Source organism: Eubalaena glacialis, chromosome 6, assembly GCF_028564815.1.
Source record: "Eubalaena glacialis isolate mEubGla1 chromosome 6, mEubGla1.1.hap2.+ XY, whole genome shotgun sequence".
Classification (NCBI taxonomy): domain Eukaryota; kingdom Metazoa; phylum Chordata; class Mammalia; order Artiodactyla; family Balaenidae; genus Eubalaena; species Eubalaena glacialis.
In genome coordinates this window covers 29,884,799-29,909,019 of record NC_083721.1, presented here as the reverse complement: position 1 = coordinate 29,909,019, position 24,221 = coordinate 29,884,799, and the positions used below count along the sequence as shown (strand labels likewise).

Below are 24,221 nucleotides of genomic sequence, written 5' to 3'. Positions count from 1 at the left end.
TTTGGAAAATATTTGGAAATTCCTTTTTTTGCCAAGTCATGTGGATACAACTTTAGGATTGCAACAAAAATAATCACAAATAAACCATGTTACCCTTTGTTAGTGTAAAAATGAGCAGACTTTGCATCTTCTCTCTTATGTTTGCAAATCAGTAGCTACTTGAGGCAAAATGAAAGGGTATCAGATCGGTAAAGGAGAAAAAAGAAACACAAAGAATCCTGGATTCAAGGAAATCTGATGTTTTTCCCCAGTTTTCCTTATGACTGTAATGTTGGGAAAGTCATCAAACTTTCTCGTGACTTGGTCACCTCCTCTGTGATGTGGTGGATTTGGAATGTATCCTGAGAACCCTGTAATCTTTGTTTTTAATTTTTAGCATTTACAAAAACATGTAATGCATTTATTATTGTTATCTTTAAATAATTAATAAATATTTTTACACTTAAAATTTTCATTTCTAACATAGCAGATATCAGTAGAGCTGCTCCACACACACAAAAGTTACTTGGGTAGTCAATAATTTTCAAGAATGTAAAGAAGTCCTGAGTCCAAAAACTGAGAACCCTTGATCTAAGAAAAATGTGATGTCAGTCTTGAAGAGAGTCCTTACAGCAGTAACCATGAGGGCAAACAGTTGGAGTTAGCCTACATGTTGTTCACTAGGTGACTAGCTAAGTAATAATCATCATAATAATTTATGCAATATTTACCATGTGCCCTTGCTGTTCTAAATGCTTTACTTATTACATGAATAAATCACATAGTGCTTACAACAAACCTATGAGGAAGGCAGTACTATTCCATTTTATAAATGGGAAAGTGAGCCCTGAGGTGTTAATGATTTGCTGGTAAATGGTGGTGCCAGACTTGCATCTGCAGTCTTACCTTGGTGCCTTTGTGCTCAATCACATTCTGAGTTCCTGGAAATTGCAGTATTTGCATAGAACAAAACATCACACAGCAGTCAGAAACAATGTGTGAGTAGCCTCACATGGGTAGATGCTCTACAAATAATGTTAAGTGAAAAAATATGCGGGGAGGGAGGGAGGTGTATTGCAATAACTTTATAGGAAAATACCATTTGTATGTATATTTGAAACAGGTGAAACAGCACCATAGAGTTTTTAAATATAAAGAAGTGTCTCAATAAATGTGTAGAAGTTGAATTGAAAAGATACTTATGTGTTACTCCAGATAAGTTGACTTATGGTGGGGAAAATGGATAGGAAGGTGGGGAAATATAAATAAAACAAAACAAAATAGAAATGGTCCTTAACAAAATGATGATAGTATGCCAAGAACCGAAGAGTTGTGAATTCAATTTTAATACCAAGGTTAACAAGAACAAAGAAAATAACATCTATTCCATCCCTCACCTCCCATGAAGATATAACCTGAAATCACCTTGAAGAAAAGAATTGTCCCCTTTCTGCCACAGTGACAACCATATGACCAGATAACAATAGGAAACAGGCAGCTCTTTCTTTCAGCTTTACTTTTAATCAGTCTCAGGGATTCTGACCCTGATCTATGAGGCTCTCCTCAACAAGAAAAGGTGAGGTACAGTGCCTGCAGAACGTGTAAAGTAGAGCAGAATCCCTGGAAAGGTAAGAACCCTACCAAGGAATCTTTCCAGCGACCTAAAAAATTGAATATTGTGACATAAAATACGTTCCACTCCTTACCTGTCTATGATTTTTTTTTTTTTTTTTGCTGCAAAAGGAAATATTTATTTCACAATTCAGCTAGCATGAGAATTCAGTGAATCAGAATGCTAATTTTGTGGTAAGGTTTGTTTATGCCAGGGTCATTTTATTTAATATTTTCTGTTCCTTAGACAAATCTGAATACTTCACTGAGTTTTCCTTAACTAAGCATTGAAGCAGTAAAAACTGTAATTTCTTTCTTAAAAACAAACACCCCAAAACTCATGCCTTCCTTTTCATTAGCATAGTCTTATCTTCTATCTCCTTTTGCGGAAGCTTGAGATTAAAATGTAATTTTGTGGGGCTCCCAGAGATGTTTCCCTCAGTCCCTTTGGGTAGGGGCTCCAGCACTCCAGCTCCCCAACACACCTATAGGCCTTTCTAACTTCATCTATTCCATTACCTTAGGGATTCCTCTTTCCCCACCAATCAAGGAGCTGGGTCTCTTTAAAGAGCTGAGTATTCATGAAAATCTGTCTGTTTCCAGTTGCTAGAACCGCCCTTTCCTGAGGGGATTAATTCTAACAGGAGGAAGGTAGACATATGTTGAGTTTGGAGCCTGAGCTATTTCTAGGCCTTTTCTTCTTCCTGGCTTCCCCCTCTGGTTCAGGTTCAAGTTCCTTCTTATAGCTGAAAAAAGCAGGAACTATCTCTATAACACCTTGCCTTTTCCACAAAGAACCCACAGAGTGAATAGTTTAAAAGTGCAGATGGAGAAAGGGCCCCTCAGGCTGAGGCTGCTGAGTAAAAGATGTCCCCAAATTGGTATGTGAATTTGTGAAAAGTTCTGGAAGACATGAAACAAAATTTCTAAGTCCTGAACTTCGACCTCAATTCTTCATAGACACATTTATTTTAAAGTGAAATCTACAACTTCCTCTTTGCATGGGGCCAGACAAATACCCTCTGAAGGGAGGAAGAAAGCCAAATAAATGTTCTAAATATTCCCCAGTACTTTAATTCCATGAGGTATCATTTGGTCTAATCCTCATGTAGACATTTTTGGTACCTCAGTTTGACCCATTCTGTGGGCAGGCTTAAACTCCCCGTAAGTAACATCTTTTGAATGCTTTTCTCAAGGATGCTGGCCTTTTCTTTTCCTATATACTCAATTCTTTCCATTTACGTCTAACATTAATTTCAAGAAGCAGACAGAATGTTCCTTGGTCCTGAAACATAATACAAACACAATACCCATCCTTGTAAAATTATCACATGGCCTTATCCTCATTATACAGAATTCTTAAAATTACTCCCTCTTCTGTTATTTCACCTTCTTACTGAACTGAAACAAAGTATTTCATTAGACCATTAGACACATCTCATGGAAAGGGATTTGTTGCATACACCAATACTTATTTATACAAGGTTCATGACCCATCAATATTTATTAAAAGTCAAAATGCTATTCTTAATTTTCATATCCCCCTTTATAAGTCATGTATTTCATTTAGTTCTTTGCTAATCCTATGCTACGAAGTTTTCCCATTTATTACATAGCTTTATGGTTAATTTGAAAAGTAAAATTTAGATTCCCTATACAGTTATTGTTTTGTAATACTAAGGGAAGCATTTCATTAGTTTCTAATTTTAAAACCCTTGCAGTTTAGTTCACTCTGTAAAATTCTACTGACACCTGTTGTCCTTAACAGTTTTCTGTAGGGGACAGCTGTTAACACTGTTTGCAAACACCTAAATGTCATCCCAAGGAAGCAAGAGCTTTCTGCTTCTATTATAAAGGGACACATTTTCTAACAGAGCAACCCTGGAAATTGAGGAGTGAGAATTACCGAGTCAAGTGCAAATTCCCCCAAAGGCAGAGATCTTTGGCCTCTGAAGAAGGTCGCACTTCTTCCCACTCCGCCCCTCCCCTTCCTCCCTCCGTTCCCCACCACCGCCCAGGGCGCTCGCAGGAAGGGCTGGTGGAGGGCAGGGCGACAGCTGACTCCCGGGCCGAGTGCTCGCGTCCTCCCACCTTCCAGGCGCCGAATTGACTATCCCCAGCCAAGAGAGGTGACAGCCGCGGACCTCTATCCGCTTCCCGTCGCCGGGAGCCCGCGCGGACCATGTTTTCCAGCTTGGGGAGGTGGAGCGCCAGCGGCTCCTACCAGCGGCTCCCCCGCGGCCCCGAGGCGCAGGTAAAGCTTCTCGGTGGACGTGCGGGAGGCGGGACGGTTTTCTGGCGCATCTGGCGGCGAGGGGAAGCGGGGAGAGCTGATTGTCCAGACCCTGAAACGTGAACTGGTGTCTTAGATCCCTGTTTTTGTCGTAATCACACAGGGACAGCACAGACCCAGACAGACGCGCACGCACACACACAGACACACACAACACAGACACACACACAGTCGGGAGAGCTGAGATCAGACCCCAGGATGGTGTGAAACTTCAGCCAGCGCGATCTCAGTCAAGGTGGCTGCTGGAGGAGAGAAAGCAGCATCTTTGAAGGTCTAAGTGACTCCCTTGTTTGCAAACAGAAACAAACATTTGAGAAAGGAATGAATGGACCTGACTTCGGCTGAAGGAGTAGAGGTTGGGATGGGACTCTAAAACCAGTGATAGAGCCCATTAAAACCACAGGAGAGATCTGGGATAAATAAACTCTGTGTGTCAGCTGACATGGTATTGGGACACTGAGGCCTGGGGCAAATCCAAAAACTGCAGACATTTGACTGTGCCTTGCTACGCTCCCCCCCTGGCCCCCATAACACCTGCTCCTTCCACAATAGAAGTCATGTGCTAAGGCAGTAGTACAGGGAAATGAACCCTGCAGTTGTGTATCAGGAGCAATTTCCCTAATAAAACTTCTCTTTGTTTTACTTCTCATCACTACACAAGACCGGGTCTTAGAACTAGCCCTTGACACATGTAGTTCTGTAGTACTAAAAAGGAAAACAAAAAAATTTCAGATTCAGATTTCAGAGGACCTTGTTCTAATCCTGGCTTTTGTTAGTAACTCCAAGTGTCAAATGAATATGACAGCTATTCTTCTAATTACATATGAAACTATAAATTTCTTTAAAAGTAAAGCAAATTATATTTAAATCTATAAAATATAGGTATTGAATAAGTCCCTTAAAAATGTGCAAGAGCTCCACCAGGACAATATACCTTTTTTTATTTTAGACATGGCAGGCTTAATCAGGCAAACTGGTTTAACATCATTAGTCTAACCACAGAGGTGGCCAAAGGCAGTGAATTACAAATAGGTGGGGTGGGAAATTATAAAACTCAAACAATTCCCTCACCCCAAATTCTAGTGGATTCTTCCTCTAAGATTCCAACAATGTTTATTTCCTTGACTATTACTCAACCTCAATAGCTTTATGGACCAAGAATCCATTTAGGCGAGATTGAAAATACTCATTTTCTATTTGTTACTTCTATGATGCCAAGTTAAAAAAAAAAAAAAATTGATGGCTTCAAAGCATGTTGAAAACCTTGTATGATTACATTTCATTGCTGAGACTTTATATTTTCGACATAATAGATCTCAGATAAAAATCCCAACCTGACCTATAAGCGAAGAACTTGACCTTCTGATTGAATTTCTAGGGCTGGCATAGTGACCCATGAATAGAAAACCTCTAAAAATTTTTATTGGCAGTGATTAACATTCATTCATTCATATATTCATTCATCTAAAACATGTTATGAGCCGGACCCTGGAAATATAAAGGTAGATCAAACATAGTTTCTGTCCTCCAGAGAAACTAACTCTAGCAGGAGAGAAGCACCTGTAGGCAAATGATTGGATAGTCAGGTAAGAGTGAAGGTAAATTCAGAGAGGGCAGATCTGAAGAGCCTTTAAACTATGGTAACACAGAACAAGAATCTGAGCATTGGAGGTTGGAATGGAGGAGAGGAATCACCAAAGGCAATACATCCTACAGAGGATTGAAGCACAAGTAAGATGTAGCCAGGAGACGTGCAGTACAAGGAAGTGGACGAGAAGAAAGGTGTTTCTAAGCAGCAGCAAACAGCAACAGTGTGTAACAGGTAGAGCTGGAAAATACAATGAATTTACTGGATCCAATCCAGTGCCTTATACTTCTCAGTTGCAGGACTTTGGGCAAGTTTTTTTTTAAACTCTAGGCCTTAGTTTCCTCTTCTATAAAATGGGGATGACAAAAATAGTCCCACCACAAAGACATGTTATATTTAATAATATACTTAGTACAGAATCTGGCACAGAATAAGTGATTAAGAAACATAAGTTCTTTTTGCTTTCTAGATGTTTTCCCTTTTCCGTTAGCCTGTACAGACACTTTCCCATAACTTCCTTCACGATTCCCAGGACCCTCCTTTAATACCCACAAGGAAAGCACCTGAAGTTAGGGGTTATGAGGTATTGTTAACTGTAGCAATCACACCACATCCTCAGGAGGCCGCATCTCAAGGTTGAACCCAAAGAAGATTGAGAGCAGCACATTTCACTAAATCCTGGACCCAAGCTATGCTGTGGGCTAAACTTTCTGCTCCTCCATCATAATTCAGAAATAACAGGACCACCATTCAAATGAAAATTGCCCGTAAGTCATTAATATTAAGGTGTGTTTATGGGATGCCTACTATATGCCCAGTGGTAGATAAGTACAAAGATGATAAAATAGCTTACAAAACAAAGGCCTGTAGTGGGCCTGGGGAGATGAAAAAAATGAGAAATCATTTGGTGTCAGTTACATCTGCAGAGGAAGTGCTGTCAGAGTGAGAATAGGTGAGTTAGAAAGATTGCAAAATGGCCAATGGAGAAGATGGGAGTGAATTAGAACATTGGAAGATACTGTCAGAATTGTCATATCCTGGTTTTTAACATAGATGTTGCTTTGCAGCAATATATCAATAAGAAACTCAGTGAGACCCATGTTATGAATTCAGTAATTATTTATTGAGAAGTCATTTATACATTCTTGGTGCTTGGTAAGGCTTAATTACATTTACCAGATATTTTACCTGCCTGCCATTTCTTCTGGGAGGTAAATATGCTTGGAATTCACTGTAATAAATTCAGTATAAGATGCCTGGCCCACATTTAAGGAGGCTATTTGCCAGAGGACTCAAAGAGCCTCGTATAAGATGCTTTCACATGGAAAATGGGCCTAGAGCAAATATTAAATCAAATACCCAGTTCTTGACCTGCTAAAGTAACCTTGTCTAGTAGCTTTGCAAGACTTTGGCCCTGAAAACAACAACCTTTTTTATTTAGCTAATGATTCTCTGGACCAGCTAGATGGTGTCCTGGTTTGGGTTAGCTTGGCTGATCTCTGCTGAGCTCTCTCAGGCATGTGCTATCAGCTGGAGAGTTGGCTGGTGGCTGGATAATGTAGGACCAATTTCCTCATATGTCTGGCAGTTTTCAAGCTGTTGGCCAGGATGATCAGATGAGAACCTTGGTTCTCCTCCATGTGGTCTCTCATCCTCCAGGAGGTTAGCTGGGTCTCAGTCATGTGGTTCACTCAGGGTTCCAAGCATAGCAAGCCTCTTGAAGCTTAGAGTTGGAGTTCTCTTAATGTCACTCCTGTTGCATTCTCATAATCAAAACAAGAAACAATGCCAGCCCAGATTCAAGGAGTGGGAAATAGAGTCTGTGTCTTGATGGGAAAAGCTGCAAAGAATTTGTAGCCGTTTGTAGTCAGCCACAGAAATATATGTATTTTGGATGAGAATACAATCTTCACACTGGTGGCCAGTTATCAAATTGGCAACTCCCTGTAAAATAAAATGTGACTTCCAGGTTAATCAGAGAGTTTTCAGAACATTTTCCCCACTGATATATGCATTGATACTTATTTTCCAAATAATATGTTTGGTAACAAGAGTTATGACAGTTCTATAGTTCACATGTTTGAGTGGTTATTTGGGGCCACCATGTGATAAATGTTTTACGTTTGTCACAGCATTTACTTCTTGAAATAATCATATAAGGATAGATACCAATTTGCTAAATTACAGTTTACCCTTGAACAACACAGAGGTTAAGGGTGCCGAGCCTCATCGAAGTCGAAAATTCACATGTAACTTATAGTCAGCTTTCCATGTATGCTGTTCCTCCACATCCAAAGTTCCTCATCCACAGATTCAAACAACCCCTGATTGTGTAGTACTTACTATTGAAAGCAATCCAAATGTTCAAATCCATGCAGTTCAAACTCATGTTGTTCAAGGGTCAACTCTATGTGTGTGTTTGTGTGTGTGTATATACACACACACATATACATTTCTTCAAAGATTTAGAGTATACCATTTGCTATAACTAAGAGAACAGATTTGGAGTGAGTATTAGGTTTTCTCCTCTATAGTCGGGACATTTTGCTGTATAGGATGAAACATTGTTTCACTCATTACTTCTAGAATCAGAATTTTTAAAAATGTGGTAAACACTTTTTGAGTATGAAATCAGAACTGGATTAGAGAGGATCAATGCAAAAATTGTTAAATATGGGACAATTTCTAAGAATGAAATTTAATATTGTGATTAGTTTAACTTTTTAAAAGACACAGATTGATGCTGACCTTAAAAATGTAAAATTATGACTTTTGAGAACTTCTCTTTTAAACCCCTCCTCTTTTGGTTGAACTCACCAGGTCAATGGGAAGAATTTTATGGAAATATTATAACCTCCCCAAATAATATGCAATAGTGATAAATATATAATTGTGTGTATATTTATACATTTATACAAATTATGTAATTAAACACACAGAAGTTAGTAAACCAAATGCCTGTTATAGTCTATTATTTTTCTATTTTTCAGAAGAAAGCCAAAACTGTTTTTAATTTAGCAATTAAGATGTTTTAAATTTAGCTTATACATATATGTAAGCTAAATTATGTGTGTATATATGTATTCATATACATAAGCATATGCATACATATATACACAGTCATATAAATTCAAGGAGCTATGTATATATATGTGTGTGTGTATATATAGAGAGAGAGAAAGAGAGAGGAAGTAATGGGAATTTTAGAAATAATTTTCCTATTCTACATGGTTTCTTGCTATGTAAGCAGTTGTAATTTTGGGAGAAATCTTAAAATTCTTCTAGTGCAACCATTGTCCAAGAATATCTTCATTGTATTCCTTAAAGATTATGATATCAATGTAGCTGAAACATAAATGATTTCATGTCTACTCTTCCACTTGCTGACAAAGATATTTCAAATGTAAAAGACATTTTCTTCATACAATAGTTGTTTTATATATATTCTTTTTTTTTTAGAAATGCAGTCCAGAGAAAAGTGCTTCATTCTTCAGTAAGATGACCTATTCCTGGTTTAGCAGGTAGGAATTTTACTAATTTATCTGTAGTATACCACACTGAGGAAGATTCCAAGAGAAATGACATCTACATGTTATTCCTTTAATCTAAGCATGAATATTTTTACAAAATAACTTTGTACAGGTTTTCTTCTCATATTATCTATTACAAAAAAATCACATATAGTAACATACTAAATAGTTCCACAGATAAGACTACTAATACTCCTGTAATAAGGCTGCCCCTTTATAGGATTTGTATCCCTGTTAGCACTAGGGAAGGGCAAAAAAAAAAAAAAAAAAAATATATATATATATATATGTATATATATATATATATATAATATATATCCATCAAATATGTTACCCACTTTATACATTTTATTTCATTTAATTCTCCCCTATGTCCTATGAGATAGGCTTTAACAGATGAGAAAATCTGAGGCTCAGGAAGAGGAAGTAACTTGTCCATTGATACCCATGTAGGAGCACACTGACCTGATGTTAGAAGTCAGTTTTTTTGAGTTCATGTTTCACATTTTTGTTTGTTTGTTCATTTCATTATTCTACTCTTTCCTGGAAATGCTCTCATATATACTTATGTATACTACTATTAAAACACACACACAATCATTTTTGCAAGACATATAATGTGATTCTTCTCATAGAGTAATTCATCTATAATGTGTGATGAAGGCTTTAACACAAGAATTACATCATATTAAATGAGAAGAGTTGATTTTTTTCTAATTTTATAAATTCAGAAGCTTTCTTTAGAAATGTATTTATTTTCCCCACAGAAATTTTATGATAATATGAAACTAAGTTTATCATCTTAATGCTCCTTGATCTTTAGTTGGTAGAAACAAAATTGCCCAATTTGATCTACGAATATGTTCTCAAGAGTAGCCGAATGGTGTAAAAAAAAAGAAAAGTTTGGTTGTATACTAGATGCCCTATATTATGCTAACCTTTAAAAATGCAGACATAAATGACCTAGATCCTGTCTTCCAGGAATTCATAGTAGAATTAGAAAGATTAAGAAGTACACTATCAATTACCCAAAAAGGCAAAAGGCAGTATAAACATGATGGAGAAACAATTTTCAGGAGTGTCATCTAACCAAGTTTGCACAGTTTGGGAATGTTTCACAAGTGATTAATGGTTTAACCCAACATTTAAAAGGTGTACGGGTGAGCCACGTGGCATTCCAAGTTGAGCAAATACCATATGCAAACCACAGAGGCAGAGGAGAACTGACCCTTCCACATTGCAGAGTGTTGGTGTGGCAAGCGACCAAGCTGGAAGGACAGATCAGAAAGAGTTCTCTAGGACATCCTGAAGATAGTGAGAAGCCAGGGAAGGATTTTAAATAGAGAGTGACATACTATTTGCACTTCAGAAAAATCACCTTTGCAATTCTGTGGATATGATATGTAGGAGATGAAAATGGAGACAGAGAGAGAGGTTAAAAGGCTCTTTGGGTATCCTGGTAGATTTATGGTTACCATCTGAACTGTGGTAATGATAAAGATGATGAAGAGGAAGGAACAGGTTCAAGAGCTATTTAAGAGAGAGAGTTGGTTGGTTGAGGAAATTGAGGAACTGGGAAAAGTGTTGAATAAATCTCAATTTCTGGCTCAGATAAATGAGAGGATTAGGTGTTGTTAAAAATTTTGTGACTTCGGTTTGGGGAAGTTTCAATTTCCGGTGCCTGACTCATTCCCATAAAAAATATCTATGGAAAAGTAGCTCTCAGACCTATGGATGTGGATTTGAGGGTCACTGACCGTAGATCAGTAGTTGAAGCCATGAGCCTGATTGAGATCATCCAGAAGGAGAGCCTATTGAATAGGATGAACAAACAGTACATTTAGTATTTAAACAGTGAGAGGAGGGAGAGTCTACAAAGGAAGCTAAGTACTCAGAATATGAGAGACAAACCAAAGAAAGCATGTGATTGCAAGCTAGAGAAACTGTCAAAAAAGGAGAAATACAAAGTGACCAATAGGGCTAAATACTGAAAAGGGGTAAATTGAAATAAGAGCTGAGTATATTCTCCATTGTAAAGATGATTGGTGATTTTTATGAAAGCTGTTGAAGTAGAAAACTGATATACTTGATGAGCAAATAATTGGGCAGAAGAGGTTGAATTATGATAAGAATTCCAAGTTATACAAATCTAGGAATCACTTAAAGAGGATGGCAAAAATTTTACGCCAATATGCTACATTGTTACGCACTAGAAAAAAATAAAGGTTAAATAGAAATGTAAATGTGGGCTATTTACAGTTAACGATTTTGATTTTTCACATTTGTGTATGTGTAGATATGTTTTCCAAACCTGAGTTCTGTCTCATCCATGAATTGAGGGAAAGAGTGATGTCTACACTGGCTTTAAAAATTTCAGACTCTCATTTTTTTGGTGCGGGGAGCGCGGATTTTTCTTTCCACTTTATTTTCATGCTTTGCCTTTTAAAAAAATCACTGACATTGCCCTTGTCAGATTCCATACACAATTTTGTATCCTGCTTTTCAAATATACCATTATAATAAGTTTTTTCTTTCTTTTTTTAATTAATTTTTATTAGAGTATAGTTGCTTTGCAATGTTGTGTTAGTTTCTAATGTATAGCAAAGTGAATCAGCTATACGTTTACATAGATCCCCTCTTTTTTGGATTTCCTTCCCATTTAGGTCACCACAGAGCACTGAGTAGAGTTCCCTGTGCTATACAGTTGGTTCTCATTAGTTACCTATTTTATACATAGTTATCAGAGTGTCATTTTTAAGTCACAGACTATCACAGAATGTAAATGACTCAAATAATTTTAAGTAAATGTACTTTAAAACTTTTATTATCAAGTTGTAAAAACTATATGCATTTATATTAAATATTACAAACACCATTTTAGGAGGCCTAAAGGAAAACGCTGAAATTAAGTGTAATAAGCAAGATAAAACATAGCAAATTTTAAAATATGGCAACCCAATAGCTTGAAGTCCATATCTTAGATCAAATAGGCAATAAGCTATAATTTTTGAATATCGCATTTATTTTCTGTTTAAATTTAACATCTCAGCGCTAGATAGGAGATATTTTCATGGCATGCCATTATCTGAAACTATCATTGGCGTTAATCTAATGTGGTTTCTTATCTGGTGATCAAACAATTGCAGCTGAAATATAGCTATTGTTTAAGAGAATGTCTCTTTGAAGACAGTGGTTAATTGTGTTCTCAGATCTGTTCTTTGAGTTACAGAATGAAGTCAGAAATTATTTCCTAGGCCCAATTCAAGCTCCCATAATTATATGAATAATTCAATTAAAATGTACTCAGATGATACAATTAGCAAATTATATGCTTATGAGCCTTAATCTCTAAGGCAGTAGCTGTCTAGATCATGTTGATGATCAAGTAATTATGAAGGCTTTATTAGCAAATATAATCTGTCATCAGTGTATAATAATCATGGTCATAGAATAATCCCCTTGACATACATGGAAAAATCTAGTTAAAGTTCTTATAGGTCACAGTTGAATTATTATTTTAACCAGGGATACACTATTCAATCTGTCCTACCTTTTGCTCACATACTGATAAAACTTGTACATTTCCTAACTTTGTCCTATCCTACGATTTTTGTACAGACTGTCTTGCCTTTTCCCATTACACAATCACCCCGTTCCAGAAATGTTTAAAAACGTAATTAGCAATAATGAAAATGATGATGCTACTGTATATCTATACTTTCCAAGTATTCAATTATTACTCATCTACAAAATTTACTTTTTTTTTTTTAAAAATTTTATTTATTTATTTATTCTTGGCTGTGTTGGGTCTTCGTTTCTGCGCGAGGGCTTCCTCTAGTTGCGGCAAGTGGGGGCCACTCTTCATCGTGGTGCGCGGGCCTCTCACTATCGCGGCCTCTCTTGTTGCGGAGCACAGGCTCCAGACGCGCAGGCTCAGCAATTGTGGCTCACGGGCCTAGTCACTCCGCCACATGTGGGATCTTCCCAGACCAGGGCTCGAACCCGCGTCCTCTGCATTGGCAGGCAGATTCTCAACCACTGCGCCACCAGGGAAGCCCCAAAATTTACTTTTCATCTCATCTTCCTACCCAACTGCCACTGGTTTACTACCTTTAACATCAGCTGGATGAGATACTTATGCACCCTTGTTAATGTTAAATACACTCAAAATTCTCTCTAATGTAACAAAATTGAATGCAGAGTAGAAATATTACACTTAATGACACTGTCTGCCTTTGGTTAAGTTAGCACTGGTGTATATCACATTTAAAAACCTGTGGCCGATAGTGAGAGGGCTGCGCACCGCGATGAAGAGTGGCCCCCGCTTGCCGCAACTAGAGAAAGCCCTCGCACAGAAACGAAGACCCAACACAGCCAAAAATAAATAAATAAATAGATACATAAAAATTAAAAAAAAAACAAACCTGTGGCCAGTCCCTAGAGTTCCTGCTGTTTAACCACCTGTAAAAATGGGAAATTAATATTGCTCTGCATGCTTTAGAGTGTTGTATCAAAGTAGTTTAAGTGAACGTCCTTTGAAAAGAAATATCAATCTAAAAAACACAAGATGCATGTATGTACCTTTGTTATTGCTTTAGGACTAAAGTCCACAAGTTTGTGGGACCTGATGCATGCTACATTTCACTCATTGGGAGGGTCAACTATTGGTCCTAGCTGCTTCCCCAAAGCTGCTTCATCAATTGATTTAAAGAAACACCACTTCCTCTTTTCCTAGATGCTTATGTGTAAAAGTTAGACCAGAAGAGAGCAAAAGAGGTGGAAGAAGCACACACCTGGCAAAAGGGAAGTCACAGCTGAGCCCAAATACACCACAATCAATTCAGCTTAAGTGTCACTTTTAGATGTTGCATTATTTGGAGACTCAGCATGAAAGCCAGGGGTCACTTATCCCCGTGAACCAAAACCGCTGAGTTTTGCACAGTTCTAACTCAAAATGCTGAGGCAGTAAATGTTATTAAAAATGCTTTTGTGAAACTCAATGCAATCTTATTTTGAAAATGAATATTTATTTTGTGGAACAGAATAGAAGGACTTAATATGACATAAAAATAGTTTATTGCTTAATATGTTTTTAAAAGTGCACTGAAGGAAATTGTCCAGCATATTGAGCCAACAGAAACATGATTACGGAAGGTCCTTTCTTAGTGCATTTAAGCCTTTTTGTTAAATATGAATTGTAATATGATATTAGATAGTGTAATAAAAGTAAAATTGAATCCAGTGGAGACTGGTTACCACAGGGTTTAAATCCATCTGAGGGTCAATCAATTCAGGTTGTTCAGTAACAATGACAATGAAAGCAGTTCCAATTTGGAGTAGTGTAATACTTGTTATGGTCTCTTGGACTAGTATACTTTGTAATGGAAAAAACTGAAGCTATAGAGTCAGAAGGCCTGGGTTTAAATGGTAGTTTAATTTCTTATTGAACGAGTCATGTCATCAAGCTCAAAACTGAGTATATCTGAACTGTATTACTTAGCGGTGTGTTTGGCTTCAGGTAACAGAATAGCCAAATAATAATAGCTTAAATAGATATGTATTTATTTTCTTATGTTGTTGGGTAGTTCACCAGCAGGGAATAGGCTGGTGAACTACCTCAGCAATGTTATCAAGGACCCAGGCTTTTTCTATCTTTCCACCCTCCATTTCTAGTATTTGGCTTTTCACCCATGGTGGCAAAGTTGGCTTCTCCATCTCAGACCATTATGTCTTCAGTACAGGGAGGAAGGAGGAAGGCGCAGGAAAAGGAAGGCAAGCATTTTCTCCTTTTGAAGTTTTGTGTCTTTTTTTTTTTTTTTTGGCCACTCGGCCCGGCTTGTGGGATCTCAGTTCCCCCACCAGGGATTGAACCCGGATCACGGCAGTGAGAGCGTGGACTCCTAACCACTAGGCCACCAGGGAACTCCCTGTTTTGTGTCTTCTTTTGAAAAATAAAGTTCTCCTCAGCAGACTTTTGTTTAGATTTCCTTAGCCATAACTGAGTTATATTATTTAATGCTAAGCAAAAAAGTAATGAGATTACCAGGACTGATTTAGGCCAATCATAGGTCATAACTCTGTGGCTGGAATAAGGACTTACTCTGAGTTCAAGAGATTTTCAAATGAATAAATATCAAATTCAAGTTAGTAGGAAGAGATGAGGCAGAAGGGATGGGTGTAAGGTAAATATAAATCATTGTCTGCCACAATAACGTTTGTGGTATAACTAGACCATGCACCTTTGTTTGCCTGGGAAAATCTCAGTTTAGACCCATTGTTTTTGCATAATTACTCACCATGTACTCTGGGGCAAGCTTTTTGAATGGAGGAACGTGGAAGTACTAAGAGGCTGGCAGTATCTTGCCGTACTTGTTAAGGCATCAGCTCCAAAATGGCTCTATGACATTGGCTCATATGCTATGGATCAAAGTAAGTCATATGGCCAAGGCCTAAGTTTGTGGGGCAGATACAGGTACTCCACTTGGACATTCTGTAAAGTCAAGTGTCAAAGGGTATATGTAGTCCCAGCAGAGGATGAATCCATTTCTCTTCTGATACAAGCCTAAAAAGCAAATATGGGTTTTGGCGTGAATACCTTGCTGTGAAAGTTAGCTATTTAAATTTCAGTAAGGGAGGTAGGGTAGGTGGGTGTCTCCAGTATGAGATGAGTAAATGAAGTTAGTGTTTCACTGAATAACTGGATATCTAAGCAGCCCTGTTAAAAGCTACAAAGGATTATTATACATTATTGAACTCCAGGATAGAGTTGTATGAGTTTTCAAACACACTCTCTAGTCATTCCACCCTGATCAATAAAATAATTTATAAATCAAGAAGTCAAGCAAATGTGTGCAAAATTAGCTTTAACTTCATTGTTGGTTTTGCTGAATTGTTTACCTTGCTCTTTCATTTTTAGAATAATTATTTTAGGCTATAAAAAACCTTTGGAAAGAGAGGATCTTTTCGAACTAAATGAAAGTGATTCCTCCTATATTGTGTGTCCCATCTTTGAAAAACAATGGAGGAAGGAAGTTTTAAAGAATCAAGAGAGGCAAAAAGTAAAGGTAATTAATTATTAAATTCTTAGTACTTAATTAAAAAACTAATAAAGCTTGTTCCAAATATGAGGTATCAATATAGAAAATCCCTTAAATATGTGAAATAACAAGCCATTTCTATAAGTATAATTGGTTGTTATTGCAGCTAATTTCTGTCATCAAATTATTAAGCATCTCTTCCCTTCAAAGCTCAGGAGCAAATGTGTTGATATGTATATAATTTTTGGCATCTCACCAATATCTTTCCTCATCCATCATGGCAAAGATGGTCTGCATATCTCAGAGAATCATGTCTATTGGTCAAAGTAAGTCATATAGTGGCCAAGGCCAAAGCCTGTGGGGCAGGGATAGGTTCTCCACATGTAGCATGATACACACACACACACACATATGAATATATATATAGTCTTTAGACTTCTCAAAAAGAAAATATAATTTGAAGATAAAAACTGTATTAAACAGTTTCAAAACTCACAAAAGTGATAAAATAAAATATTTTTCCACTTATGCCACATGGTATAAATAATACCATGTGGTTTGGAGACCTACCATACCAATGATATGGGTCATATTTTCAAGTTTAGCTGAATTTATTCTTTTTTTGTTGCTTTACTATCTTTGGAGTACAATACTAATTTTATGGTTAGTTTATATATATTTTATGTATTAGTTCTGTTCCCTTTTCACATTGTTTTTATTTTCTTTAATTATGTAGTCATCTTTTCATAAAGAGGCACATACCAGGAAACCATCTCTACTCCGTGCATTGTGGAACACCTTTAAGTTTGTCCTGATTCAAGTTGCTTTATTCAAAGTGTTTGCTGATGTTTTGTCCTTCACTAGCCCACTCATAATGAAGTAAGTTGAAGTCTTGTTTTTTCTTCTTCCCACAGGAAAATGATAAGCAAATCATTCACTAAAAAAGAATGAGATAGGTCCCAATTACAAATTTTATTTAGAATACAGGCAGTCTATTATGTTTGCCTGTGATATGAATGTGAATTATGATACTATAGTGAGTAATTACTGAAACCTACCATGTACTAAGCACTGTTCTAAAATCTTTATATTAATTATCTTATTTAATCTTTACAACAATCCTATGATGTAGGAAGTAATATTGTACCGACTATCACAATGCAGAAACAAAGAAATTCTAGTACTTTGCCTAAGACCATACAGCTAGAAAATGCCAGAGTTACAATTCAAATCTAGGAAATCTGGCTTGAGTATATGTTTAGAAAATGAAAGGACACATACCTCTACTATTTTTCTTAGCTGTGGACTTTTGGGAATTGAAATTTATCAGCCAAGGTAATAATATATAAATATGCATAAATATATATGTATGTGTATATATTTATGTGTACACATAGAGAGAAAAAAGTTAAAGCATTTCTATAATATTTCTATAGTATCTATATGCAAGGATTTACGGGCAGACGTTAAAATTGAGTCCTTGACTATATGCTACCTTTTTCAAGGGGACATTTCCTTACCTCTGCCTGTCATATGAAGGAAACACAAGGAAACATTTTTTTATGAACTAATAATTATATTTTTTGTTTTGAATAAGTTTTCAAGTTGGAGTTTTTAAGAACAATTTAATTCATGAAAATAGAATTAATCCTGAGTTGCCTGGATCCCAAATAATATTCAGGCACATATTTATCCAATATTTATTAAGCACCTACTACATGCCAAACTGTTCTAAGTAGACCATGGGGATAGAGCAAAAATCAAAAAGTCTCTGCCCCGATGACACTTAGAAGGGAGAGATAAATAATAAACAAATGAATAAATATAAATTGTATTAAGAAATAATCAGTGCTAAGGAAAGCAAAGTGCAGCAAGGCAATAGGGTAGGGAATACCAGTCTGGGGAACTGGAAAGTTTTTTCTGTGAGGTGATTAGGGAAGACATTTGTTATAAGGTGAAATTTGAACAAAGTTCTGAAGAAAGTTAGGGAGGAAGCCGAGACCATATCTGTTGCAAATAGGAAGCACAGGTAGGGCTAAAGCCATGAGGCAGCAGCGTGCTTGGTGTCTTTGAGGACCCTTAGAAGGCAAGTGAGACTGGAGCAGGGAAGCTGAGAGGTCAGAAAAGGAAAGTGATGAGACTGAGGTCAGAAAGATTTGGGGGCTGGAAAAGATTTTGGAGGGCCTTATGGAACATGATATATTAGAAGGGAAACCTTTGAATGATTTTGAGCGTAGAATGATATGATTAGACTTCAGTTTTACAGGAATCACTCTAGCTGCTGCACAGAGAATAAAGTAGAGCAAGAGTGGAAGAAGGAACAGCTAAAATAATCCAGGCAAAAGTCAATGATGGCTTCAACTAGGTTGTAGCAATGGAGGTGATAAGTGGTCAGCTTCTGGCTTTATTTTAAGGTAGAGTCAACATAATGCACTGGTAGATTGAACATAGGTTGAGAGAGGAAGAAAGGAGTCAAGGATGGCTTCCGAGTTTCTGTTAAATCACAAGGTAAATGAGTTACCATTTACTGAGGTATGGAAGGCTCAGGAAAGAGTCAAGGAGGGAGTGGAATTTGCTAAATTTGAAATATGTATTAGCCATTCTGCAGAAAAGAATTAAAATAGCAGACCTGACTGCTGTCCTTTGGAAGGTCTGTTTATAGGGCTGGCCTTTGGCTGGCAGTTGGAACTTGAATTTCAGGAGGGTTCCCACTACCTTAACTGATAGGAGTGGTTCAGTATGTCCAGACTGTTTATACAGTCAACATGGTCCATGCTGAATACCTGCTTTCCTTCTGGGAGTCTGGAATTTGGGCATGTGTTAGGAAGAGGGTGCCCTGGATGCTGAGTCTTTAAAGGGTTTCCCTGGTGGACAACATTTCACATATTTGCCACAACTAGCTGCTGGGAGAATTAAGAGTGTTCTCTGTGACTCTACTGAGAGAGGACTTTTTGAAGCTTGTACCTGTTTTCCCCTAGACTTCACCCCATTCACCTTTTCTTTTTGTTAATTTTGTTTTGCATCCTTTCACCATAATAATTAATAGTCATGGATATGACTATATGCTGAGTCCCAGAAGTTGTTCTAATGAATCATTTAACGAGGGAGTGGTCTTGGGGATCCCTGACAGACATTTAGGTAAAAAGTTTGAATGAGCAATCGTCTACGTAAGTTTGGAGTTAAGAAAGATATAGGCTAGAGTGATAAATTTGGGATTGTTCCAAATTAGACTGGGTATATCAAGCTACTGTTCTGGATGAGTTCACCTTAGCTACAGTGAAGGGAAGTAAAGATGTCCACACAAAAAATCATAAGCTTTTTCAGTGTGTAGAGGTGGTGAAGACAGGGAAATCCATCAAAAGATAGTGAGGGCTTCCCTGGTGGCGCAGTGGTTGAGAATCTGCCTGCCAATGCAGGGGACACGGGTTCAAGCCCTGGTCTGGGAAGATCCCACATGCCGCGGAGCAACTAGGCCCGTGAGCCACAACTACTGAGCCTGCGCATCTGGAGCCTGTGCTCCGCAACGAGAGAGGCCGTGATAGTGAGAGGCCCGCTCGCCGCAACTAGAGAAAGCCCTCGCACAGAAACGAAGACCCAACGCAGCCATAAATAAATAAATAAAGGAGTTCCTTTAAAAAAAAAAAAAAAGATAGTGAGGAGGAGTGGCTGTAACAGAGAGAGGAGAACCGAAAGAGAATGGTGTTAAGGAATCCAAGGGCAGAAGCTGTTTTATTGCTGTCAGAAAACTGTTTCTGTTGTTTTTACCCCAGAGTCTCTATTTGGTTCCCTTGTGTATAGACGTATAAGCCAAATGTCTCCTGGATTAACCGTCCCCTCCTCCCACAGACAAGATAACAGATGTCTCATTCCCCCGCCTCTGCCCCTCACCTCTGAATATCCCAGTTATTTTTAAGTAGTTATCACTGAGTAATTACCATTCATCTATGACCAGAAGTCCATCTATGAGAGATGCATTGGCCAGCATCTTCTCTCCTGCCTTGTTCTGGTGATCTATTGCTGCAAAATTAGCCACTTCAAAACTAAGTGGTATAAAAAAACCATGATTTTATTATGTTCATGATTTTGTGGACCAGGACTTCAGAGAGAGATTGCTTTTCTCTGCTCCACAATGACTGGGGCATTCACTGAGTAGCTTGAAGGGTTGAGATAGTTGTAGCAGCTCCAATAGAGACATGCATCTGGGAACTTGGACCTGGCTGCTGGCTGAGTGATATCTTGATTCTTTTCTGCATCTGCTGGTACCAGAATGTGAAGATGGCTTCTAAACTTATATGCCTGATGCCTGGGCTAAGATGGCTGGAAATGGTCATCTCTCTTTCCCTCTTTTTCTCTCTCTCCACAGCTTCTCTGAATGGTTAGCTTAAGCACTGAGGTCTCTGGTTAGTTGATCTTCTTACATAGCAGCTGGATGTTCCCAGAGTAAACATTCCAAGAAGTTTAGGCAAGTCATTTTAGGACCTAGACTTGGAAATCCCAGAATGTCACTTGAGCCATATTATTTTGGTCAAGCAATCCCTTAATTCAGCTCAGATCCAAAGGGAGGGGAATTAGGTTCAAATTCAAAATGAGAGGAGTAGCAAGTGATCCCCAGCCATTCTTAGTCATGTTCTGATTTCCATTTGCCAATGACTGACTACTGCTCAAGAAACTCATTAGAGAATCTCACTGTGGTCACTCTTTCTGAAAATAGTTATAGACGATGGCAATTCAGTGTCTCTGTATTCTTCCCAAATGTGCAGTCTGTTGGGTACTAAAGAATTGTTAAGTCCTTGGCTGTGGGGTAGAGAATTGTCTCCCTAATTTTGTCACACACTTTTTATAACATACTAGCTTGATCACACCTGCAAAACAGAAATTTCAACATTGCATTGAAATGAGTCAGTTGACATGTCTTTCTCCCTGAGTAGACTATAAGTTCCTCCAGGAACTTATTCAATTTTTGTGTCCTTAGCTCCTAGCACAGACCCTGGCACATAGGACGAAATACATTTCCTGAATGGATTACTGAGTAAATGGACTTATCCAAAGCTATGCTTTTCCAAGAAACACTCATTCTAGAGTAGCTGAATAAGCTTACAATTCCCGCATTGGGGAAGAATTGAGTCATCAGAAAGAATTTTATGAATTTATATGATCATGTCTCATGGATAATAAATATATCAAAATAATACTTTCATTAATTTACTAGTAGAAGAAATTTGTTTCTTGCTGATCGTGGTGCTTACTCTTTTTTCCCATTTATTGGGATTTTATTCTAATGTCAGTCAAACAAAAAAATGAGTATTTGTATCTGATATCATGAATATAGATTTACGGTCTTTACCATGCCTTGATCACAGATTATTTACAGTATTTCCTGGAAATATTTTTAGTAGTTCCATATTAATATAGTACCTGGTGATAGTCATTTAGTTGTTTGACTTTATGAAACAGGAAACAGTCTAATTGATAGATGTATCTACAGTAAGAAGAATAGTGCTTCTCGTTCAGGAAATTTAATTCTGAGATCAAGAAGTTATTTAGTAAGTTGCTTTTGTAAAAATAATCTGGAGTCCCAATGGATGGCATCTGATAGACATCAACTAAAAATACAGAACCTGCTGTTGTATAATGTTTATGTGGGTTGTGGTCACTTCAAATGGTGATTTTCAGTGACTAGAGGTTTATAGTAGGATTTTTAGAGGCACTGGTATTATATTTGATTCTAAGGTACAATTTTAATAATTTTTGAAGTACTTGGTTTATAAAGCAATTCGGGCAACATGAATTGCTTTTAAGTGTACATCCATTAACTGTCCAAGCTGTCAATAAAGTAGATCGAAGCTTAGATAATTAGAACCATCCCCATTGTCTAGGTGTACCCAGCATTGACCTTAATCATGATGACCATGTTGTCACCAAACTTAAGAGGAAATAAGTAAAGGTAGAGGAGAGGGAAATTGGATATGCATAAAAGTAATAAACGGTGAGCTATAATTCAGGCCTTTAAAGAAACAGTGTCTTTTTGCCATGCTAAGAGATTCTCTACTTAAGTTCTAATTGTCATGTTTCCCTGTATTTAACAAAATGCATGATTTCAGCAAAAAAAAAAGAACTTTTAAATGTCTCTGTGTCTCAATTTTCATGATGAAGTTAGGCCAGAACATTAAATTATTTGATGAGATTGCCATATGAAAACTAGAAAATATCCTTCTACCCACAAGCCTGAGATAATAATTGTTGATTCTATTTATTATATATGCTTGAATAAAAATAAAGGGGGAAAGGATGCCAAATTGGGTAAGTAAAAAAAGAACAGGCAAGAATGTGTGTGTGTGTGTGCGTGTGTAACATTTTGACAGTACTTAATTCACATAAGCATTTTATTACTTCAGATGTTTAACATTTCTTCCCTTTTCTCAATTTGCATATGACATTCAGGCAAATGATCATTTTCTGTGAACACCGCCCAGATTTTGGCTGGAGTGGCTATGGTTATGCTTTGGCACTTTTTGTTGTAGTCTTCTTGCAAACCCTGATCCTTCAGCAGTACCAACGTTTTAACATGCTCACTTCAGCAAAAATTAAGACAGCTGTAATTGGACTGATCTACAAGAAGGTAAAAGATTGAAGAAATTCCCAATTTCTAAATGAACTGTATCCTTATGTGCTTTAAAATAAGGGATCTGGAAAAATAGAAGTGTATATTAAAAAGTTCTAGTGTGTCCTTTGAATATACATTTATTTTGCTATGAAAGAACTTTGACTCATCAATATTGGTTGCATTAATTTCTTTATAGGGTCCTCTTTCTATAGTCCCTGAAACTTCTAGTCAACTCTAATCCATGAAATTAAATGATGTTCTCTGTCCACTGTTACATCACTTAACTCCTCCTCAGAAAATGAATGGAATTGAATGTTTTATGGTTGTCTATATTTATGTATCAATAAAATTTCTTTCCATGATCATTTTCCATCTACATAGTACCTTTTACTTCTTCCTCGGCTCACTCTGTCTTTTCATGCAACAAAGCCATCCTTCTCTATACAGTCGTTACCTATTTCTCTTTGAGTCTAAGCCCTTTGCCACCCACCCCAAAACCTAGCTGATCCTTATACCTAGCATGACCCTAAAGTTTAATTTGTCCTTTCTTGAAAATACAATTTTAAATACCACCTCTTTACCATTCAGAGCCTTTTATTTACATGATAGTTATAAACAATTAAAAAGTTTCCTCCCTCCCGTAGTTATCACGGAGTTATTAAATCAACAGGTGTATTTTGCCTTCTTAGTCTGTACTCCTCCATAAATTGTGGGCTCTTCAGATTTGGAATAGGAACTTTTTAACCTGTTGTACCTTTATCATCTAAGAGAGTGGCTTTTACACATTTTTATAAAAGTTGGAAGACTGAGTAAATGAATAAATGAGCCATTGCCTTCAAGAAATTGGGGAGAACTATTAGCATACATAATAAATGTGTGGAACTAAATGCAGATATTATAAGAGATCAGATAAGCAGGAAATCTACAATGTGTGTAGGCAGTTAAGGAAGGTTTCACATAGAAAGGAGACTTGAAATAGTCTTTGGGAAAGCTGTAGGATTTTTGTAAGTGGAAGGAAATATAATTTGGGTTGACCTGGGCATGAAGTGTTACAGACCATTTGGCCATATTAGGCCAAAATGGAGGCATAGAGTGATTTTAGAGACTCTGGAATGACCCAAGCTCAATTGAGCCAGGAAATACTAAACTTGAAGTAGAGCTAGCTCTGTATAACGTAGCCCAGATACAGGGTCAGAGAGGCTGCCCCAGTTGTAATTTTAACGGCTGTAAATTCTGAGAATTTACAGAATCCAAATAGGGAGAAAAGATTGATCAAAGAGTCTAGGAATCAGTTTAAATGCTAACATTTGTTTTCGATATATGGTCTATATGGAACAGGACTTCATTCATTGATTAAAGCATTGGAGTTTAGGTATAGGATTTGGGTGCATTTACAAGCATAAAAGAGTAGATTGCGGTAGAAATTGGAGCAAACTGTCCGAAATAAAAAGGAAAATCAAGTGCTATGGGTGAGTCCATTACAAGGGCAAAAAGACCCTGGAGATAATGTAAGAGGGAACAGAGTCTACAGGAGTGAGACTGTATGGGTCCTTAGAGCATGTTTAATAACAAAGGGCAC

The 24,221-nt window shown here is 37.3% G+C and overlaps 1 protein-coding gene across 1 annotated transcript in view; it reads left to right on the top strand.

Annotated features, from left to right (window-relative positions):
* Positions 1 to 3,772: 3,772 nt before the first annotated feature.
* LOC133093212 (multidrug resistance-associated protein 1-like) overlaps positions 3,773 to 24,221 on the top strand; it is a 76,080-nt gene continuing 55,631 nt past the window's right edge. The window contains 5 exon segments of the mRNA XM_061192967.1: positions 3,773 to 3,844; positions 8,931 to 8,992; positions 15,918 to 16,065; positions 16,775 to 16,917; positions 22,480 to 22,657. Of these exon segments, the coding sequence (XP_061048950.1) occupies positions 3,773 to 3,844; positions 8,931 to 8,992; positions 15,918 to 16,065; positions 16,775 to 16,917; positions 22,480 to 22,657 (603 nt within the window).